The following is a 23,510-nucleotide window of genomic DNA, read 5'->3' on the forward strand; positions in this document are numbered from 1 at the left end:
ATAAACTATAATCATCATTTAAATGTAAAGATAACAGTTAATTAAGGCTGATTATTTAAAATAAGTGTTGTTAAAAAATAAAAGCAAAATTGAATTCTGTTAAACTGCCCATACAGTCTTTAAGATTTAGCATAAAGATTTCTCATTAAATATGAAGCTTAAGTCAGGATTTTCCTTTCTCAGTAGCATTAAAGGAGAATTTCTTCCAAATTGTATGCATAAATCAGTCATTAGGAGGTAAACTGAGTCATTCAGAGCAGTTTGGTGTAAACTTTTCTGTTTGAGAGCCAGAATTGTTCACAGTGGTGGTGATAGGAACCAGACGTCCACCTCTGATACACTGCCTGATGTCTGAGACGTTGTTTTATGATAGTTTTTGTGATCACACACTGGACTAAAGTGGTGTTTTATGATGCACTTTTGGCCTAAATAGTATTTTATAATCCATTCATGCAGGGTGGGGTTTCTAACTGACCCCCTTCATGATGAGTTTAGCGCTCATGTTAAGAGTATTCAGTGTTAAAAACTTTCTACTGGTCAAATACAGGGTGGTGAAATGGAAGTGAGCTTTACTTGCTGATTGGTTACCATTTGTTTACATCTGATCAGACAACAAGCTTCCAAATAAACACTGATATATCAACATTTTTTACTAGTTCCTCATTTATGTGTCTTCAGGTTTGCCAAAGCTTTAATATGAAATTATCTCTGGATAACTGTGCTGTTACTGGACCATGTCCAAGTGTGTCCATGCTGTCAGAAAGCACTGATTAGAAGTCTGATTGTAGGAAATGGCCGAGGTTGACCGGTGCCTAGTCCTGATCCTGGAGGCCTTAATTTCCTGGATCACGTGTGCTAGATTTGTGTTGGAGTTAAACTTTACACAGTGGTAGATCTCCAGGACCAGAACAGTATCTGCTACATAGAACCATTTTCAAAAAGAACACATTCTCCATCAGTCTGAAGAACCATTAAAGCGTGTAGATATTTCTCTGAGTGTTTATGGTTTTATATAGAATCAGTCTTTAAGAGTGTGGGGTTACATCAGATTAGAGGCTTATGTGGGAAGTTCAGCCAAATAAATAGTTCTAAAATAAAAACCAGTAAAGAATTACAGTGTAAATAAGAGCAGAGACAGGGATTCACAATTCAGAACTTTAAAAGCTGAATCATTTTATCAAAATATTTTTTTAATTATTATCAGTATCATCCAGTGCAGATTCATTTTACAAAAACAATACAAAAACATTTATTATACAATGAGCAAATTCTACTGTGCCAAAAAATTCTTCATATACAGTGGAAGTCATAAGTTTACAAACACCTTAGCCACATTCATTTAAACATCTCACTTACATCATAGAACACATCCCCTCTCTTAGGTCAGTTAGGGTCACTACTATATTTATACATATACATACATACATACATACATACACACACACACACACACACACACACTGATCAGGCATAACATTATGACCACCTCCTTGTTTCTATGCTCATTGTCCATTTTATCAGCTCCACTTACTATATAGGTGCACTTTGTAGCTCTACAGTTACAGACTGTAGTCCATCTGTTTCTCTGATACTTTGTTAGCCCCCTTTTACCCTGTTCTACAGTAGTCAGGACCCCTATGGACCCTCACAGAGCAGGTACTATTTGAGTGGCAGATCATTCTCAGTACTGCAGTAACACTGATGTGTTACTATAAAATGGACAATGAGCGTGCCTGATATACACACACACATATACATTATATACATACACATACATTATATATATGTATATACACACACACACACACACACACACACACACAATAATCTGTATAAAATATCTATATTATAATACCTACATCATAACATCAGTTCAGTATGTGAAAAGTCAGACATACAGCAGGGTCAGTCCCAACAGAGCTGCAGAGAAAAGCACAAGGTTCTCTGGTTTTCTTTCAGCGTCCCTGTTCCTCAACTCATCTCTCCCTGATAAAGCTGGCGCTGGTTTGACGTCCCCGTTTCTCTGCTGAAGCATTTGTGCAACTGGTCTCTCTGTGGAACACAGACAGAGTTAAACCCATCAGAGAGAAAGAACCACTTCCACAACACCAATCACGATCTGCTGTGTTCAAAGGGCTCATATACAGGTTCCTTTTCATTCTTCTCCTGAAGGGCACTGCATTTTTATTGCACCTCCAAGACTGATATGTAAATGACCGGTGTTCTGATTGGCTGCCCTGTATTGTCATGCCTTCAAGAAATAGTCTGGTCTGAAATGTGGTTAAGTCAGTACATATGCTAAAAACCATAAATCTGTCAATACTGGCTTCTAATACTGGCAACTTTGTTGAATTTCTCAAGTCCTTTGTCTCCTATTATGTCCTCTACTGGTATAACGGTTATGACCAACTCCAGAGGAGTAATTTCAGCTGGTGTACTGCCCACTACCAGTAGAGTCTTTGGAAGACAGCAATGATTTATTTGCTTCCTGACAGCCAGAAACAGCACAACGTTAAATCTTGCACTCTGTGCTACAGACTGTCTGCAGGATCAACACTCCACGTCCCTTCAGAATGGGAAGGCGTAACTGATGTAGGCCGAATGTACATGTGTGCGGTGCGACAATTTACAGAATTAATTGTGATACGATACAGCGGCTTCTTGATTCGATACATTTTTCAATACAGCAAAAATAAGGAGTGGCTGAAAATGTGCCTTACATTAGTCTGAATTAAGTGTGCTGCTTATTTGGAATGGAAAGCTGCAGCCACACCAGCCCTTTGGAAATAAGATTCAGTTTCATAGAATATTCACCATTATAAAAGTACAACATCTGTACAACACCAGTGTTCTGATCTAAGGCTGTAGCCAAAAGCATAAGTGTTTATACAGTCCATCAAATTCTTATTTTTAAAAAATTCATGTTTTGTAATATAGGCCCTTTGATGGTTTTATTTTCAAATCAAACCAAACAGGATTTAAGGAGACTTTCTACAAACCTTGAACAATCAGCTGTACTTTCGTTTGTTTGTTGATAGCAGGAATGAAGCAGGTGTACAGTCCTCCATCAGCCTTCTGGACACTGCTGAGTGTGATGGAGAAGTTTCCCTTTGTCCACTCAGCTGGAAAACTTTCAACTCTGTGTCTGAATGATGTGTCCTGTTCATCAAACAACACTTCGCTGTCGATGATGTCGTACACAGTCCTGCTGTCTCTGAATCTCCAGAACACAGTGACTTTATCCTGCAGTGCCTCATCACTGTTTGAACATGGTAAGATGACAGGCTTTCCTACACCAGCTTCAATGCCCTGCAGGGACACTGAAATAGACACTGAAACACAACAAAAGCAGATGTAAGCACAGCCTGGCTTTTATTTTCTTCATGTGCTGCATATTATATTGAGGTAAATTAAGTTTTCACCTTTGTTTATCAGCAGCAGTAAGACACAGGAGAACCAGCATCTACATCAAGAAAATACAGAATAAAATGCTCGAGAAAGACATTCTGATGGCTCATATTCTTCAAAACTGCAAATGCTGCATGAAAATCCTTTTTTCCCCCCAAATATCAAATGAGCAAAATTAATCCTGTTTAACTGCATTTAGTGCAACACTATGCCAAATATTGAATAAAAATCATTGTATTTACAGTTTAACAGTATTTTTTTTTAAATGTAGCATTATGATGTCTGAAAAAATTAACAGTGTGACACATCGTGTACCATGACAATTTCTTGAAGTATCACAATATTATATTTTGCCATATCGCCCACCTCTAGATCTAAATGACTGTGTAGATCTAAGTGACTGTCCAGTCACAAACCTGCAACACTGTATTCGTCGAGCTAAACCAGAGAACTTTGAGTGATAAACTGGCTTCGGCAAGATAAGTGACCAGAGACTGTTCACAAGATGTTGATTAGATGTAAAACAATATATTAGATGTTGCATATAAGGTTTGGGCTTGAAATACATGTGTATTAAAATATTCCACTGAATAAAAACATGCGTTTGCACAGCTTTTGTTCCATGATATTTTAGATTATTATCACTCTATTGTACAATATTGCTCTGGGGCCACATTACAGAAACTTCCTATCTTTTTGTCTGAACTTAAGATTTGACAGGTCAAAATAAGATTTTTCACAAATTCGTAGTACAGAAGCAAATCTTCCCTTCATTTAGGGATTTTATCTTACAGTATCTTATTCCAACTCAGGAACTTTTTTAGCGCGAGTAAAAAACACAAACTCACACACATCAGCAAATCTATCAGTGTGTGAATCACTTCTAATCTTAATACACACAAAAATAAAATAAACCCCCAAAACACAGTAAGAAGGACGAAGCTAAAGTCGGCTTCCTATTCGCCAGCTTCTTGTTCGAGTTTTCCCGTTCCACCTTAATTGGTGCAGCAGCCACTTTCTGGTGCCTGAAGCTGCACCATTTAAGGTGGAACGGGAAAATTTGAACAAGAAGCTGGCGAATAAGAAACTAACGTCAGGTTGGTGTAAGAAGGTGCTAAAGTTAATCTATTATGAATATCTACACGGATTAAGGAATGCTGTAACTTACCCAGCTACACAGCTTTAACCATCACTGTAAATAAATAACTACTACATAAAGTTAAGATCCCCTCAATAGACTAGAGGAAAAACAAAACCAGAGGGGGGGGGGATAAATAAAATAAAATTATCACATTAACAGGTTCTCTGTGCCTCATTAACCACACAACCATATCCACACAAACATAACACAAACATGAGTGTGGGTCACTGCGTTCCCTCCGTTATATAAGCCTATCCCACTTTCTGAGATCAATATTCTTGAAATAGTGTAATTTTGGACAATATCTTTCTCAAACTGCCGCTCTGTAATGGTACTGAATGCAGTCCAGCAGCGATGTTGACCGCCCCAAAATGGCGGCGCCGTTGACGTGCCTGGCTGAACCCACCGCGGCATCTAGGTAACGTAATGTATTAACGTTGGTTAGCCAGACAGCTAACGTTAGCTGCCGTTACTGATGTAAAGGTGAAACAAAACTAAAGCGTGATAAGCTTGAAGTTATGACTATTGTGACCGCGTTTCGTGCTGTTTGTCAGAGCGTCGCTGCTCTCCAGGTTCATTAATCCAAACGCTTTAGCCAAACGCTTTTAACGTTATTCCGCCTATTATAAAAACACGTTCAGCTCTGTCTCCTCAAAACTCACCACCATCACTGTAATACTTTATCATCAACATTAACACACGAAGGTAATGAGAGTGACGGAGTCTGCAGTGTCTGAGATTTTTAAAACGCAGAGTTAGAAAAGAAAACCATCTCAGTGAAATCAGCGTTTAACAGTGTAAATAAATGTAGCCTCATTATGTCAGTAGTGAACTATGCTGCCTGACACAGCTGCCTAGAAACGCTAGAAACAGACGGTTAAACAGGAGTTAGGACACTGTTGGGACAGTATTTAGGAGATTTGGTCTAGTTAGGATCCTTCTGTCATACTGTTTTCTTATCTGGAGTTAGGATAAGATTAGTTAGGGACATTTATTCTGTAAGTAAGTAAGTAAGTAAGTAAAGTTTATTTATATAGCGCTTTTTACAACAGGTGTTGTCACAAAGCAGCTTTACAAGGAAATGAGCATTACAAAAAGAAGTCCGGGTCCGAGCCCCCATGAGCAAGCCAGAGGCGACAGTGGCAAGGAAAAACTCCCTAAGAGAAACAGGAAGAAACCTTGAGAGGAACCAGGACTCAGAAGGGGAACCCATCCTCCTCTGGTCGACACCGGATAGTAAACATTGTTAGTATAAAGTATTATAGTACAAAAAACAGGGTAAAACGTGAAGGAAACAATTAATTTGAATAGTTCAGTTCATGCAGCAGAAGCAGCAGCATCAGTGGGGTCAGGTTGTGAGGGTGAGGTTTGCACGGTGAGCAGTGGCACCCGATCAAGGCAGCAGAGGCAGCAGCATCAGCAGCAGGATGGGCAGCTGTTCAACTCGGCAAAAGAAAGAGAGGAAAAACACAGTCAATGGGTGATTGATTAATTTGAATTAGTTTGAATGATTGATTGGTTCAAGTGAATAATTTTGAATAGTTCATGCAGCAACAGCAGTAGTATCAGTGGGGTCAGGTTGTGAGGGTGAGGTTTGCACGGCGTTGAACAGCAGGAGGCTCAATGTTGGTAACCCGGTCCAGAGGGCTGGCGAGCAGTGGCACCCGATCGAGGCAGAAAAGGCAGCAGCATCAGAACGCACAGGATGGGCAGCTGTTCAACTCGGCGAAGAAAAGAAAGGAAAACACACAGAGAGGAAAACACACAGAGTCAGTTCTGTAATGGGTGACCGATCACAAATTACAGTGTTAGCAGAGACTCTGGCAGGTATAGAACTAACAGGGAAAACTAATTACCAAAGGCTTGAATATACAAGTAGGTTTTTAGCCTAGACTTAAAGACTGAGGCTGTGTCTGAGTCCCGAACATTAACAGGAAGACTATTCCAAAGCTGGGGGGCTTTGTATGAGAAAGCTCTCCCCCCTGACATAACTTTATTAATTCTGGGTACTAATAGTAAGCCAGCACCTTGTGATCTAAGTAGGCGGGATGGTTCATAGTGAGAGAGAAGTTCACTCAGGTACAGCGGGGCGAGTCCGTTTAGTGCTTTATAAGTCAGCAAGAGAATTTTATAATCAATCCGAAATTTTACTGGCAACCAGTGTAAGGCTGATAAAACTGGGCTGATATGGTCAAACTTTCTGGTTCTAGTAAGAACTCTGGCTGCAGCGTTCTGGACTAGCTGAAGCTTGTTAATGCTTTTGCTGGGACATCCAGCCAGCAGGGCATTACAGTAATCTAGCCTTGAGGTAATAAATGCATGAACTAACTTTTCTGCATCCTGTAGAGATAATGCATTTCTCAATTTAGCAATATTGCGAAGATGCAGGAAGGCTGTTCTAGTAATATTAGTTATATGTGTGTCGAAGGACAGATCAGGGTCTATAATGACACCAAGGTTTTTTACATATGAGCTTGATGCAACTGAGAAATTGTTAAGTTTAAGTGTTAAATTAGACAGTTTGTTTCTGGCTGCTTTTGGACCAAGAAGCAGAACCTCTGTTTTATCTGAGTTTAGAAGGAGAAAGTCTGTAAAAGCTTCTGTCATAAATTCAGTGCGTACTTAAGTTGTCATGGTAACTTAAGATTTCAGGCTTAAGACGTTTCTGTAATGCGGCCCCTGGACTCTATCACGTTCACGTTTGTCTTAGCTTACTGGAGTTTCTGGTTGCACACATATTAATACTGATGTTAAAATATCGTTTTAAACAGTATGATCAATAAAGGCATCGCTTTAAGGAGCCTGATCAAGTCTAACAAACGCAGAGAAGCTGAAATACACAGATCTATTTTCCTATTGGCCCAAATCTCACCAATCAGAATGATTTTTGGGTTGCTGGGCAGATTTTACAGCTAAGTAATAGTAAATGTGTACATACCGCTGACTGAGTCTTAACCGTGTCATGGCGTCGTTTCTGTGAAGCAGCTCGCGAGCGAAAGAAAGAAAGAAAGAATGAATGAAAGAATGAATGAGGAGACTTTTAGAGCACTCCTCCTTTTATAAAGCACCTACACGCGGAACAGACCCACCCAGCTCACCTGTATTAAAGGAGTCTAAACTCCTAAACCATTAAGGGGCGTGTACATGGGGCGGAGCTTCGAATTCAAACGAGCAAATCAGTCTTTTCCGCAAGTGTTTTTCTTTGATTTACGTGGATATACGTTAAAATCTGTTGAAGTTGTGATGATTTGAATTTTTAGACGCTTTTTGAAAAGCACGTCCTCAGAGCTGACGCGGCGCCAGCTCCTGGTTTACAGGCCGCCTACACTAATTCGCCCTGTTGTTCTCAGGTGTTCTGTTTTATACGTGCAGGTAGCGTGAACGAGTCTGTAATGGCTTGTTGGTGTTTTGTGTTGCGAGCCTGTATTGTACTCCTTCACATGCAAAGTAAAACATAATCTGAATGTTTTGTTTTGTGATTATTGTTGTTACTTTCTTTATAATTACACCAGCTATTCACACGATACTTAACTACGAACCGCTGGCTTCATCCCTACTGACAAAATCACCAGTGGTTTCTGGCGGTGTCCTATAGACTGTAGTGGTATTTTGTGGCTCCTGAGGGGTTGATATCACAGTGTAAAGGGGTCTTTAAGCCCGATTCGCCCCTTGCGGCAAATTTTCACACTCTGAAGCCATTTCCAGGTCAGGAGCTCCATCAGAATCGACTGACTGCGCGGATGATCTGGTAGTGTAAGTGGAGAAACGAGTGGATCTTTAGCCCCGCGATCAAACAGAGGAGCTGCGTGTGAAACACAGGCGGATAAGAGCAGTTCATCATGTTTGTAATGTTGGATCCAGACGTCAGGTCACTCTGTTTACAATTTCAGCTCAGCTGTCCAGCTGTCGCTGTATCAGCGCTTCTCAGCCCACATTAACCACCAGTTTGCGCATTCACTGCGCATAAAAGCACAAACAGCGCTGTTTGTGTCATGTGATCTCTGAGGAGGTCTGGGAGTTTGAGTTCTTACCAGACCACAGTTCAAACCAGAGCACAGCCGGTTTATGAGGAGCCTGGCCACTTCCTGCCCCCCACCCCCGACCCCCGACCCCCGACCCCCACCGTTATGTCAACAACAGGACTAGAAAACAGCAGTGGGCGGAGTAATGGAGCTCAACGGCTAAAAACGAGAAGTTAAAATAGTTTATAATCACTTTTAATTGTAGAAAGTAGAGGAACGTATTTCACTAAAAAACCAAAGAATAATTACCAATATATTTCCTTTTTTTCTACAGCAAATGGGTTTTGTGCAGCTGAATGCTGACATTACTGCTACTGAGTGTTGATTGGTTAGCATTACTGCTACTGAGTGCTGATTGGTTGGCGAGCGGAGCAGCTCTGTGGCTGTTCTCCTATAACTCGAGTTTTAAAGCTCTTAAAAACATAACAGCAGTGTTAAAATGTTTTATGCTGTTCAGTGTTCAGGAAATAAATGTATTCTTTTTACATTAAAAATGTTTAAGCATTTCTAAACTATGATTTTGCTCAAACGCTCCATCTTAACCCATTCATTTCACCCATTCACAACAAAAAGACAAGATATTCTGTGACAAACTGATAAGTTTGTGATGCTCTCCATTTTAGAAATCTGTTAAGATTTTAAAAGTTGTGTAGTGTACACCAAGCCTAATGCTACATGTGCAGGAATAAAACTTTATCTCAAGCCTTTTGTTTTTGAACGTATCCCTGCTGAAAAAACCATAGAAACCATTAAGTGTTTCTTTTGGTTTCTTAAGGTTTTGTAATGTGTTTTGGCTTAGGGTTTAACCGGTTATTACTGGCAGACATATAGCTCAATTACTCTTAATACATGGCCTTTATGTGTACTTTACCACAGACAGGCTTAAACTGAGCATAACATTAAACTTCAGCCAAAAACGGTAAATATTACACAAACTTCAGCTTCTCTGGCCTGGGTAAGCTAATGGGTTATGTAGACACCCCAAAATCGGGCATGAGTGTAATGTTCTGCTGAACATGAATCCCATGTTGCAGTCTTTTACAGTAGCAGTAAATATAACCTATGTATATATATATTTAAATTTTGTGATTATCGCTACTGCTGCTGTATTCATAATTACAGCAATTATTTACATGATACTTCACAATTATCTGCTTCATCTCTGCGTCAAGTTATGGTTCCTGGTGGTATCCAGAAGTCTGTAATGATATTTTGTGTTTTATTTTGTATTGATATCATTAAGAAGTGCTCTGAAACTGATTCCAGATGCATTTGATGGTTCCCTAATGGGATCTAAAGGAATCCTACAGGAAGTGGTCTCTAATGGTAACCATTATGCCATTTCCTATTAGAAGGCAAAACCGTCAGCTTTTAATCCAAATGGTTCTAAAGGCCTTTTATTTAGCAGGTATTTTTCCCTGAAAGTTGACATGACAAAGGTGCAGACGCTGAACTACTGAAAAAAGAAAGCCTAAATGCATCATAGCTGACAGGAGGTGCGTAAAAGGTCATGCTGTACAAGGTTTAAAGTGTATAAGCTCATATGGCTGCTTTAGATACATTTAATCCACAAACAGCGGTCAGTGATCCTGGTCAGCAGAATGAGAGTGAGAGACCAGTTAGCAAAATTTATCTGGGCCACTTGTGGGCCACATCCTTGGTTTTGTTCCGGCCAAGTTCTGGCAAGGTCCTCGGCCTAGATCTGGCCTATATACTGTAAAACAAGAAGAGCTAATGGATGTGGCCCGGATGAGGCCCACACACTGTAAAATGAGTACAACTAACAGATGTGGCCCAGCTCTTGCCCATATGCTGTAAAGTGAGTAGAACTAAGGGATCTAGCCCGGTTTTGGCTGAATACACTGTAAAGTGAGTAGAACTAAGGGTTCTGGCCCATATACTGTGCAGTGAATAGAACTAAGGGATCTGGCCCGTATACTGCAAAGTGAGTAGAAATATAGATTCTGCCCATATACTTTAAAGTGAGTAATGCAAAGGGTTCTGGCCCAGCTCTGGCCCTTATACTGTCAAGTTAGTAGAACTAAAGGTTCTGGCCCAGCTCTGGCCCTTATACTGTAAGGTGAGTAGAATTAAGGGTTCTGGCCCAGCTCTGGCCCATATACTGTGAGGTGAATAGAACTAAGGGTTCTGGTCCAGTTCTGGTCCATATACTGTAAAATGAGCTGAACTAAGGGTTCTGGCCCAGCTCTGGTCCATATACTGTAAAGTGAGCTGAACTAAGGGTTCTGGCCCAGCTCTGGTCCATATACTGTAAAGTGAGCTGAACTAAGGGTTCCGGCCCAGCTCTGGTCCATATACTGTAAAGTGAGTAGAACTAAGGGTTCTGGCCCAGTTTTGGTCCACATACTGTAAAGTAAGCATATTTTGAAGGTGTGGCTCATATGTGGCACACAGTTACAGCTGAGTACCCACAGATACACAATGAGAGAGACCCACTTGCCAACTACGCACTTACACATGACGCTCATTTTAAAACGTTTGTGCTCAGATTTAACATTGCAGTTGAGGAGGCGGGATATAAGTGCGAGTTGCTCTTATTGTAATCACATTTAACAAAACATTTGATCAAAAAAAACAAGTGATAAGGTAACATCCAAGACAAAGAGACTGAACAAACACGGGTATAAATACACTGAGGGGAAACAAGAAACACCTGGAACTAATGAGGGGGCGGAGCTACAGGCAGGTGGAGCAGATAACAAGGTGGCAGGACCAGGAAGGAGACACAGAACAACAACAACAAAAGCACATGGCACAAGAAAACAAAAGGCACATGGCGACGACAGAGGGGAAGAAACAGACACAGTCTAGAACAAAGAGGAAACCGTGACACCAAAGACATGATGGGGCGTGTCCATGACAAAAGAAATAATGCTTGGAAAGAAAGTCTGTACTTCTATATAAATCAGAGTCAGAGTTTTACCATGAAAGATGTATTTTGTGTGTACACGAATTCTAATACTGCTCTTGAATGTGGTGCTAATGATTTTATTCACAAAAACACATTTTTCAAATCCCATTCCAAAAATATGTGTTTAAAATACAGTGTATTAATTTGTGGCCTTAATATAGTAGTTTGTGGCCTCAATGTAGTAATTTGTAGCCTCAATATAGTAATTCATGGCCTCGATATAGTAATTGTGGCCACACCTTATTAAAAAAATCATCACCATTAAATCATTTATGTAAAACACCACATTTTGATTGTAAAAAGTTTAGCATGCAAGCTTTCTTAAAAGTGGAGAGCCCTTAAGGTGACTATATAGTAATTTGTGGCCTCAATATAGTAATTTGTGGCCACGCCTTATTAAAAAATAATCACCATCAAATAATTTATGTAAATTTGTTGCCTGAATATAGTAATGTGTGGCCTAAGTGTAGTAGTTTGTGGCCTCAATGTTGTAAATAGTGGCCTCCATATAGTAAATAGTGGCTTTGCTATGGTAATTTGTAGCCTCAATATAGTAATTCATGGCCTCAATATAGTAATTTGTGGCCATGCCTTATTAAAAAATAATCTCCATCAAATAATTTATGTAAATTTGTTGTCTGAAAATATATTAACGTGAGGCCTCAATGTAGTAGTTTGTGGCATTAAATCATTTATGTAAAATACCACATTTTTATTGTAAGAAGTTTAGTATGCAAGCTTTTGTAAAAATAGGGAGCCCTTAAGGTGACAATATAGTAATCTGTGGCCTCAATATAGTAATCTGTGATCTCCATGTAGTAGTTTGTGGCCTCAATATTGTAAATAGTGGCCTCAATATGGTAATTAATGGCCTCAATATAGTGATTCGTGCCAGGCCTTATTAAAAATAATCTCCAGGTTACCTTTGGGACTCCGTATAAAAGACATCTTCATAGGTAAAAGACACAGCTAGACACTAAACACCCAAGGCACTGATATACGAGACAGCTACCCTCAGTTTGGGATACAGCCACTAACCACACTCGCGTACTAAGTAGTGCGGAAGTACGCCATCTCGGACGCAGCCAGTCAGATCTGCGGTAGTGTGCGTCACTTACACGCGCCCGGAGCGCTGAGAGTAAACATCACATCTTAGCTAGTCTAGCTTAGCTGTGTTTTATATTAACCAGACCGAGCTTTTCTAACCACAAACGCCAGTTTACTTCGCTTTTAATCTGATTTTTTTAACTAATACCATGTAACTGCGTGTCGTGACATCATTCTGTAGCTGAGCTGGAGCCCCTCTTATTAGCCTTAGCTAAGCTAGCTAACTGTTTATGCACCTGCGCTTTGGACTCTTCAGTGAAACTCTGCTCAGTTAGTTAGTTGATTTATTAAAAACATGTCACACCTTCCGTGTCTCAAAGGAAACTTCTTGCCGGACTGAAAGTGCCCAGAGCCCCGGAGGTGAACCTGTTCCACACCGAGGACGAAGAGAAGGTAATAGCGTTAGTTAACGCTGGCTGATATTGCAGAGACTCGCCTGAAACTCTTGTATTTTCATATTCAAAACACTAAAACAACGAGTGCGAGTTAACTGAAGAGGCTCTGTAACCTTAGCTAACAAGCCTAAAACATTTTCTATGAAGATAAATCTTCACTACGTCATCGTAGTGAACGAGAACGTACTTCAACAATGAAAACAACATGAGCCCATTTGCGTTTTTTCCCCACTGCAGATGGGAACCCCGTTTAAAATCCCTAAGAAGAAGAAGCAGCCGTCGGACTCCTCCAGCCTTCACATGATGTCTCCTCTCTCCAGAGTTCAGGATAGCGACACCTCCAAAGTATGAAGTAACCCTTTCATTGGAATCCGTGTCAAATGATGAGGGCCTCCATAGGTTTGACTGCTTATTTCTGTTTCTGCAGTCTTACCAAGTCAGGTGGCTCATACTCACACATCAGTTCTAACTACCAACTTTGATCAAACGCTAAAGGCTGAAATATCTCAGTTTAGGATAAGAGAGCAGGTTACTGCCCAGCTGTTCCTTGACATGTCAGTGTTTGCTGTTCTCTAGACAAGCTGGACCCAGGTCTCTTTGAACGGCAAGAGGCCGCACAAAAGCAGCTCCGTCAATGGGAGAATAGACGCGAGCCCTGGACCTGCTGGAGCAGACAGGTGAGGAGTGAGTCATCATAACATGCTTCACAGCTGTTCTACTGTTTGGACTACAGGGATGGTTTGGTCAGACATCAGACGGAGCTATGAGGTCAGTGTAGCTAACAAGTAATTAAGCCTTATTGCTACCAGGTGAGCAGTTTTGTGCTTTAAAGCTGTGGATCTCAGTTCCATCACAGGGCGAATCCCAAGCGGCTTGTTGGTCTGACATCTCTTGATCTGGAGTTTAGTCAAGTCACAGAAATGGGAAGAGAGGAACAGGATCTGAAAGCTGGGGAAGTGTCTGGTGTTGCTGACTGTCGCTTGGTGGCGGAGCTGTTACTCAGTAGTAGCCGTATGCATGCAGATTGTCTCCTCTTATTCACTCTGAGTGTGTGTTTGTTGCCTCCTCTTCACAACTATTAGTAGAGTGTTCATATTATGGATGCACAGTCAGAAACATAGCAGAATTGGCGGATATTAGCATAAAAATATGTGTTGGCTTTCGGTAGGTGTTCAGATTTGACTGATATTTCAAAACGATATTTGATTATGTATTTATTGTAGTCAGGAAGAGTCAAATGTTTCAGTGATGCTGGACTGCTGCACTGGCATATATGCAGCTTACTCATTTTACAGCATTTCGTTGTTGCGGGAACAAAACCTTGTATCTCCAAAATGAGAACTTTACAAGAGAAGGAAAAAACCTTCTTTACTTTTAATGTAAGTCAATGGAACCAGACTCTTTTCCAAGTCATTTTGAGCCATTTATTTTGGCCCATTCATCATGAAATTTACACACAATGTAAGGAGATACAGGCATTTTCAAGTCATATAAACCTGACAAATGGAGAGATTTTGTTCCGACAGCAACAATTTGTAACCCCAAGTGTTGTGTTCACCTGTAATAGTATTCCAGATAGATTTAGACTCGATTTCTACATTTTATAAACTTTTTAAATTAACATTGGCGAATATATACACAATAAATGATCGGATGTTGAATTGGCTTGCTTTCCTCTATTGATTTTTTTTTGCTCCCTATGGCTGAACGTGCATCTTGCAGATATGGGGCTCGGCTCCTCCTTGCACCAACACAGTCTCTCAAATTAAAGCCCACTGACCTATAAACACGCTTCTAAAATGGACTCTAAGCAAGAGCACCCAAACATCACAGCAGCAGGGCTGTATGACCTTATTCTTAAAGGGGAATCCCACCCATTTTTCATCATTTCTGCATACTTTAGTGGTTCAGAGAGGTTTGGTGGGAATATTTCAGATTTCTTTACAGTGGTGGGGATAGGTACCAGGGGTCACCATGACTATAACACAAATGTAGACATTTTGTTTACTGTCCAAAACCTACACATGTCTTTTATTTGTTATGTTGATGATGGTAAAGTAGTGGGAACTTTGGGGGAAAAAAAAACAAATCCTTCTCAAAATGATTGTAAAGCAATGTCTCAGGCATCTGGCCATGTATTCATGATCATTTTGTGTAATAACTTTCTCTAAGGGAGCTTTTAGAGGTGGACATCTGGGTCCCATCACCACCACTCTGAACATTTTTGACTCAGTTTCTCTAAAATGGAGCATTTCGCACCAAACCACTCTGAATGATCTGATGAAATGATTCAAAACTGTGATATATGGGTGGATTTCCTTTTGAGAGCTGAAAGTAGATTGTACACGTGTACTAAGATTTCTGATAGTTTGAAATGATTATATCGATGTTTATTGCTTGCCACATTTTCTGACGGTAATGACAGCGATGTTGTTTTTGCAAGATTTTAGGAAAACAGCATTTGTTAAGTCCTAATGACCTTAATAACATAACATCTCGCGAAAACAAATAATAATTAACTTATCGCACGGAAACAGAGTGAGTAAAATACGTGACATTTGTGGCCTCATTGCTGAAATCCGATTTTTTGCTCAAATCCGATCTCTCTGACCTGATGGTTCACACTCGTTTAGGTAAGTCATTCAAATCTGTTATTAATGTGATGAACCGGCGTCCTGAAATGAATCACGTTCATCATCAGCACAAACTAACGAGCAGAACCAGCTTCGCTGAGAAGATAATTAACTCTGATCAGCTCTCAGCTTCATTATTAGAGCGAGACGAAGGAGAAAAAGGAGATGTGTTGCTTTAACTTCTGTTCGGCGCTGCTGCCATGGTAACGCTGAATGGTGGCGCACGCGCAGTGGAAAAAAAGGACATGAATTCCGATCTGAGCATCACCTTAGGGTCGCATGGCCACGCATCGGATACGTATCCAATCTAGGACCACATATAAAAGGCTATGCTCACATTACCGGGTTGAAGTGGCACAAATCTGATTTTTTGCCCTAATGTGACTCAGATCTGATGGTTTTAGGGCTATGTGGACACGCAAATCTGATCTTTTAAAATCCGACCTGAGTCACTGTCATATGTGGTCCTAGATCCCATGCCATGGTTGAGTTTGTGTACATCATTGTGCTGTAGAAATTGTAGAATTTTCATTTTAGGTATTAAAAGGCTGCATTTTAGAATTGTGCAGCAGCCCTGTAACACTAACTTTGGTGTTGAGTTAAGGCAGTAGGTTCATCAGCATGTTGGATCGAATCATTTTGGTTCCTAAAACACTCAAAGACAGCATTTCAGGTGTGTTCAGTCTGGTAAGGTAGAGGTAGAGGTAGAGGTATAGGTATAGTAAAGCTATAGAGTGAAGTGAAGTGCAGGATTGCTTTAAGTGGTGTTGTAATGTAGCAGAATGTGAAGGCTGATCATTCTTTAGTAAAAAGCTGTGGGTGGATTTGATTGGGAAGTTCTTTGCCGAATGGCAGTTTGTTTCATGAGCTGAAAATATGATTTTTAAGGTGACTTTTTACTGCAGGACAGCATTCATAAGACGTTCGCTGTGTCTGAAACAACAAAGGCTGCCTGCTCAGACGGTACTCTGAGTATTCTGGGTCGAATGTTTATATATAACACTACCTGCTGAAGTTTCTCTGAGTGGCCATTTTTATGTGTCCTTCACTGCCTACATTTCCCATAATTCTGAACAGGTTCAAGTTATTTATGATTGTTTTAACCATATATATATATATATATATATATATATATATATATATATATATATATATATATATATATATGCATACCTAGATGCCGCGTTGTCTGTTGTTCTCTATCTGAGGCGATACGTCTGTGTGTCCGCCATGTTGGAGCGGTCAAGATCCGCTTGTGAACAAATTCACTTGTATTGAGAGACGAAGAGTCTCAGGATTAAATCAGCCACAACTTCCTTATTACTCAACCGATTTTCACCTAATCTGTTTTGTTATAATCCTCAGACACAGATTAATCTAGTCTGCACTGACGGCTCTCAGTAGCTTTTATACCTTTAATAACTGATCGTGATAATTAGCCGTCCAGACCAACAGGAAAGTATTCAGTCTGCACCTGATGTTAAAAACACAAACTCACACACATCAGCAGATCCATCTAATGGATACCTTCTAATCTTAATACACATAAACATAAAATAAACCCCCAAAACACAGTAAGAAGGACAATGTTAAAGTTGGCTTCCTATTCGCCAGCTTCTTGTTCGAGTTTTCCCGTTCCACCTTAATTGGTGCAGCCGTCACTTTCTGGTGCCTGAAGCTGCACCATTTAAGGTGGAACAGGAAAATTTGAACAAGAAGCTGGCAAAGAAACTAACTTTAGGTTCGTGTAAGAAGGTGCTAACGCTAATCTATTATGAATATCTACACGGATTAAGGAATGCTGTAACTTACCCAGCTACACAGCTTTAACCATCACTGTAATTAAATAACTACTACATAAAGTTAAGATCCCCTGAATAGACTATTAAATGAAAAAAGCTTCATATAAAACCAGAGGAAAAATGTATTTTAGATGTATTTTGGAATTTTGTGTACTTTTGATGATTGTATCAGAGGGTTTGTGCAAGATCAATTACTGTGATAACAACCAATAAAGTATAATCTAATCTAATCTGGACCTCTTAAAGTAATGACAGAGCGTCTCATAATTATGACTTGGTTTTTTGTAGTTATGACTTGGCTTCTCATAATTATGACCTATAGTATAGTTATGACAACATTTCATAATTATGTCTTATGTCATAATTATGACTTAGTATCTCATAATTATGACATATCATAGTTATGACTTAGCACCTCATAATTATGACCTATATCCTAGTTATGACTTAGCATTTCATAATTATGACTTATGTCATAGTTATGACTCAGCTTCTTGTGATTATGACTTTGTATGTCATAGTAATGACATAGCATCTCACAATTTTGACTTATATCATAGTTATGATTTAGCATCTTGTAGTTATGACCTATATCATAGTTATGATCTATATCATAGTTATGACTTAGCATCTCATAATTATGACCTGTATCATAGTTATGACTTTGCATCTCATAATTATGACCTATATTATAGTTATGACAACATCTCATAATTATGTCTTATGTCATAATTATGACTTAGTATCTCATAATTATTACATATCATAGTTATGACTTAGTATCTCATAATTATGACATATCATAGTTATGACTTAGCATCTCATAATTATGACCTATATCCTAGTTATGACTTAGCATTTCATAATTATGACTTATGTCATAGTTATGACTCAGCTTGTTGTGATTATGACTTTGTATGTCATAGTAATGACATAGCATCTCACAATTTTGACTTATATCATAGTTATGATTTAGCATCTCGTAGTTATGACCTATATCATAGTTATGACCTACATCATAGTTATGATCTATTTCATAGTTATGACTTAGCATCTCATAATTATGACCTATATCATAGTTATGACTTATATCATAGTTATGACTTAACATCTCATAATTATGACCTATATCATAGTTATGACTTATATCATAGTTATGACTTAACATCTCATAATTATGACCTGTATCATAGTTATGACCTATATCATGGTTATGACCTATATCATGGTTATGACTTAGCATCTCATAATTATGACCTGTATCATAGTTATGACTTAGCATCTCATCTAGTTTCTGACTTAGTTTCTAATGAGAAACGATGCCATTTAGCACCAAAAAGGGTTCTGTTATTGTTACCTGTTGTGGTGCTCCATTTTTAAAAATGTTCTTTAAAGAACCACATACAACACTTTCTCCATCAATCTGAAGAGCCGTGTCACCATGCAAAGAACCAGCACGCACACAGCTCTATATCAAACTCATGGTTCTACACTGCACCATTGCCTTTCCTAAAGAACCCTTGAAGAACCATCTTTTTTAAGTGTGTACAGTAAAGTTTGTCTGAGTGGAGCAGGACTTCAGTGTTTAAAGCGCCCACCAGATGGTGCTCTTCACCTACGTTCATTTTCAGACCTGCTGAAGTTGTTGTTGGAGGAGAATGTTGAGTTGACCGGTCAGGAGCCAGCGGCCAGTGACATAATGAAAATTCCCTGAACATTTCAAAGCTGGTGCAGAACGTACTCTGCCATTTGTTATGTAAAAAGTGACGCCAGCTCATGTTGACCACTCTAATGAACAGATCCTTGTGTCTTTCAGGTCTGTCCTGTCAACCCACCAGAGGTCAGAGGTCAGAGGCGCTCCTCGGGTGAACGGGAACCCCGCTAAGGCCGTTGGGAGCCCAAACTCAAGGCCGGTGCCCCGGACACCCTCTGCTGACCATGTGTCCCTCACAGATCAAAACAGGTGAGGTGGTCAGGTCTGTAAAGAGAAGAAACATTAAGGAATGGAATAATGACACTAGATGAAGGAAGTGTTTACGTTATGACGGTAGACAGACGCCGAATATTCCATGTTTTTAAACGGAGCAGAGACGGAAAGTTTTGCACGGTGATGGCAGCAGTCAGTGGAACGTTCTGTCAGAGTTCAGGTCTTGAAACTTGGACGTGTTGTTCTCACAAACATGTCAAATAAAATTAACTGCCTAAAGCTTAATGCCTTCTTATTTTGAATGTACAAGCACGGGGGCCTGGTTCAGTGATTAAAATAAACCTGAATGATTTAATTGATTTTACTTTTTTTTTTAGACTTTATGAGGAAAATGTTAGAGAGATTACAGTTTAGAGTAGTGCAGACTTTTTTGGCTGTACCATACAGACCTCCGCTTGATCTGCTAAATTATTACAGGAATAGTTTTGAACTCTAGTATTTATGGACATGTTTTGAGGCGTTTTTTTTTTTGAGAATGACTCAGAGCTAAAGTCCATTTACAACAAAACGCAAACCTTGAGGAACTTTAGTGTGTATTCAAAAGTTTTCCGATAAACTAGTGGCTAACACTGTCCCTTGCGAGGGTAGGACTGCCACTCTTACTGCCAAATCCCATTTCTTATTTTTACCCCTACCCCTTGTTTTCGAGTGTGACCTTGCCCCTTAGAACAGAGTTACAAGGGGTAGTGGTTAAAATCTTGAAACATGTGAAATGAGACTCTCAAATGAAAAGAGCATTACTTCGTTAACAGACTACTAGCGCTGCTCTGTAGGCGACCCTGCCAGTCTGCAGTGACAGCAGAGGAGGGTAAAGCTCAGCAGCCTCACTGCTGGGCTTTAGTTACATTTAGGGCATCATATGCCTTTAAAGAGAGGTATAAGACAACTGTTTATTATCGCCCACCCCTGATTCTTCAGTGATATGAAGCTGAAGTCAGATATTCACCAGATTCTTGTTTGAATTTTCCCGTTCCACCTTAAATGGTGCAGCAGTTACATTCTGGTGCTTCAGGCATCAGAACTGCTGGACTATTTAAGGTGGAACGGAAAATTTAGCTGGCTAGCTACCAAGACATTAGCAGGCTGTTAGCGATCTTGTTATGAAGAAAAGGACCATAAAACACTGAAACCCATTAAACTAAGATAATATAATGGATATCATAATTTTTAACAGAGAAAATTCTCACATTTGTGTGTTTCTTTGGTCTCTTGTTCAGCCATCTTGCCGGTTTTTCTTTTTTTTTCTCATAACACTCTGTTTGGAGCCTCTGAAAAGCCTCCGTTTGGAGGGTCATGTAGCCCGAACGCTTCGCCCTACCCCTCTATCTCAACTAAAATCAGAACACCCTACCCCTAGACGTGAAAAGGCAAAACAGAGGGGGGATGAGTGGTAGGGGCGAGGGGTGAAATAAGATTGGGCCGTAGTCTGTTATGTACCGTACTAAAATTACTGAATTGAATCATGATGAAATTGAATTTTAACGGGTCTAACAATGCATCATAATATCGCAATGCAAAACTATGACAATGCGGATTGTGGAGAATGGATTTTTTCACCAGTTAACACCTCTGTCCAGCACTCTTCCTGCTCCCAGCTCTTGTTAGTAACTGTAACATGATTACAGTCATCATTTCCCTTCATTTGAATCTTATTTGTTAATCAAGTACAGTGAATCAGTTACGGGCTGAGTGGATCACTATAGCACTCTCATTGAATCATTTACTACAGAATCATAACCATAGCAATTCAAGACTGATATTCACACCACTACTTTCTCTGTGTTTCAGATGGAGGCCCAAAAGAGCATCAGACACTTTGTGTCAGCGTGAGAGAGACAAAGACACACCTGCCATTAAGAAGCAGTGGGGTGAGTGCAATATATATAGCTTTTAATCCAAGGTGACGAGTGTTCACAGTGCCTTGAGGTTAAAACACTGATCTCTGGTCAGCAATTCTGTCACCATGGCCTGGAGATTGTACTCTTCATATTAGGGCTACACTCGCTGAGCACTTTATTAGGTACACCTACCTTGTATCGACACTCATTGTCCATTATATCAGCTCCACTGACCGCGTAGGAGCACTTTGTAGTTCTACAATTACAGACTGTAGTCCATCTGTTTCTCTGCAAACTTTGTTACTCTGTTCTTCAATGGTCAGGACCCCCACAAAGCAGGTATTATTTTAGTGGTGGATCATTCTCAGCACTGATGTGGTGGCGGTGTGTTAGTGTGTGTTGTGCTGGTGCAAGTGGATCAGACACAGCAGCACTGCTGGACTGACAACGGCATCTTGTGGCCACTGATAAAAGACTAGAGGATGACCAACACAAACTGTGCAGCAGCAGATGAGCTATCATCTGTCACTTTACATCCACAAGGTGGACCAACAAGGTAGGAGTGTCTAATAGAGTGGACAGTGAGTGGACACAGTGTTTAAAAACTCCAGCAGCACTGCTGTGTCTGATCCACTCACACCAGCACAACACACACTAACACACCACCACCACGTCAGTGTTACTGCAGTACTGAGAATGATCCACCACCCAAATAGTACCTGCTCTGTGGTGGTCCATGGGGGTCGTGACCTTTGAAGAACAAGGTAACAGACTATGCAGAGAAACAGATGGACTGCAGTTTGTAATTGTAGAACTACAGGGTGCTTCTATATCAACAGTGAGTATGTTTAAAGGTTCCATCACAGCACAGGTAAAAACTGAAAACCCTGGAGAGGACAGGAGGTAGAATTTTTTTTTCTTTCCCCCTCATCCAAATTCCTAGAGGCTGCCGGAACGCTGTTCCCAATTGTTCTAGCCCAATTTAACCCTTTCCTGCTTGGCCCAAGAGTCAAAACCCCACACAATTTTCATGAAATGCAGTCGAGCGGCAGACGCCCAAAATAATTTTCCCAAAATTAAAAAATCCTTTTTAGAAAAACTATTTTTGTTACATTTAAATGTGTTTAATGCGTCACTTACAGTTGGGTGGGAAGCAACGTACGCAAATGTGTTGTTAATGTTTCCACATAATCTCAAAACATACTTTATACTCTATAATGTAATTAATAGTGACGCACATAGACATTCAAGGCTAAATAAAAGCTTGGCCTACATATCTGCCGTGAATTATCATGTAGCTAATGAGGGAAAGTGTGTCCTATTTGGAGCCGCCGCCTCATGTGGGCTTTTAATGAGCTCTTAAAGTTGAAAATGTGCGCTCTCTCTTTCTTTTTCTTTCTTTCTCCCTCTCTTTCTTTGTTTCTCTCATTCTCTCTCCCCCTTTCTCTTTCTCTGCTCTACATTTTTGCTGGAAAACTGCAGCATTTTCCTGGCTGCGTATCGCTGATAAAGGAATGAAACCTTAACTTGCTTAGCTTTATGGACCTGTTAAAAAGATCCTGCTGTTCTCGTAGTCAGTTTCTCTCTCTCTCGCTGGATAATCTACCCCAGAGTACCTAAAGGTCAGTAAGGGGCACTTATTGATTGATTGATGGATTGATTGGATAGCTAGGAGAACGAGAACACCATGTACTGAGAATGCAAATTTACATTGTTCTCCTCTCTTTGCAGGATCTGCTCATACAGTGACATGGAAATCTTCTCTGATGGAGGGTGAGGAGGATGATGAGGGTGAGGATGAGGACAAACAGGCTGTTTCTCCAGTGAAAGAAGCAAAGGGCCCGTCCACTACTGCGGTCAGTCAACAAGCGTCAGTCCGAAGCCTCAGCTCCACACTTCCAGAGTCTAAAGTGAGACATTAAATTTGTCTTTTGAAATCTTAAGATATCCAGCACCACCATATGGGTTCATTTTGTGCATTAGGTTCATCCTACACTGAAGTGGAGGTAAACCAACAGTAAAAACATGACTTCTGAAGTCATAGATGCGATCCCAGTATTAAGAAAGGGAGCTCTACAGATACACTATATGGACAAAAGTATTGGGACACCTACACATTAAACCTACAGGAGCTTTTATCCCATTCTAAATCCATAGGCATTAATATGGAGTTGGTCCCCCTTTGCACCTATAACAACTTCCACTCTTCTGGGAAGCTTTCTACAAGATTTCGGAGTGTGTGTGT

The 23,510-nt window shown here is 40.1% G+C and overlaps 2 protein-coding genes across 3 annotated transcripts in view; one reads left to right on the top strand and one right to left on the bottom strand.

Annotated features, from left to right (window-relative positions):
- Window positions 1–1,803: 1,803 nt before the first annotated feature.
- Window positions 1,804–7,578, bottom strand: LOC118804631 (CD276 antigen homolog). The gene is made up of 4 exons (XM_036565185.1): window positions 7,488–7,578; window positions 3,423–3,463; window positions 3,000–3,332; window positions 1,804–2,052 (listed from the first exon to the last, which is right to left on the bottom strand). The coding sequence occupies exons 1-4, from the start codon at window positions 7,511–7,513 to the stop codon at window positions 1,889–1,891; spliced, it is 564 nt and encodes a 187-aa protein (XP_036421078.1). The 5' UTR covers window positions 7,514–7,578; the 3' UTR covers window positions 1,804–1,888.
- A 5,029-nt stretch (window positions 7,579–12,607) lies between these two features.
- senp7b (SUMO specific peptidase 7b) overlaps window positions 12,608–23,510 on the top strand; it is a 59,314-nt gene continuing 48,411 nt past the window's right edge. For both annotated transcript variants that reach the window (XM_036565146.1, XM_036565147.1), the window contains exons 1-6: window positions 12,608–13,003; window positions 13,243–13,350; window positions 13,582–13,682; window positions 19,257–19,403; window positions 21,216–21,295; window positions 22,997–23,175. In XM_036565146.1, coding sequence (XP_036421039.1) covers window positions 13,243–13,350; window positions 13,582–13,682; window positions 19,257–19,403; window positions 21,216–21,295; window positions 22,997–23,175 — 615 coding nt within the window. In that variant the 5' untranslated portion in view covers window positions 12,608–13,003. The remainder of the gene's footprint in view (window positions 13,004–13,242; window positions 13,351–13,581; window positions 13,683–19,256; window positions 19,404–21,215; window positions 21,296–22,996; window positions 23,176–23,510) is intronic.

This window comes from Colossoma macropomum, unplaced genomic scaffold (assembly GCF_904425465.1).
Source record: "Colossoma macropomum unplaced genomic scaffold, Colossoma_macropomum, whole genome shotgun sequence".
Taxonomy (NCBI): Eukaryota; Metazoa; Chordata; class Actinopteri; order Characiformes; family Serrasalmidae; genus Colossoma; species Colossoma macropomum.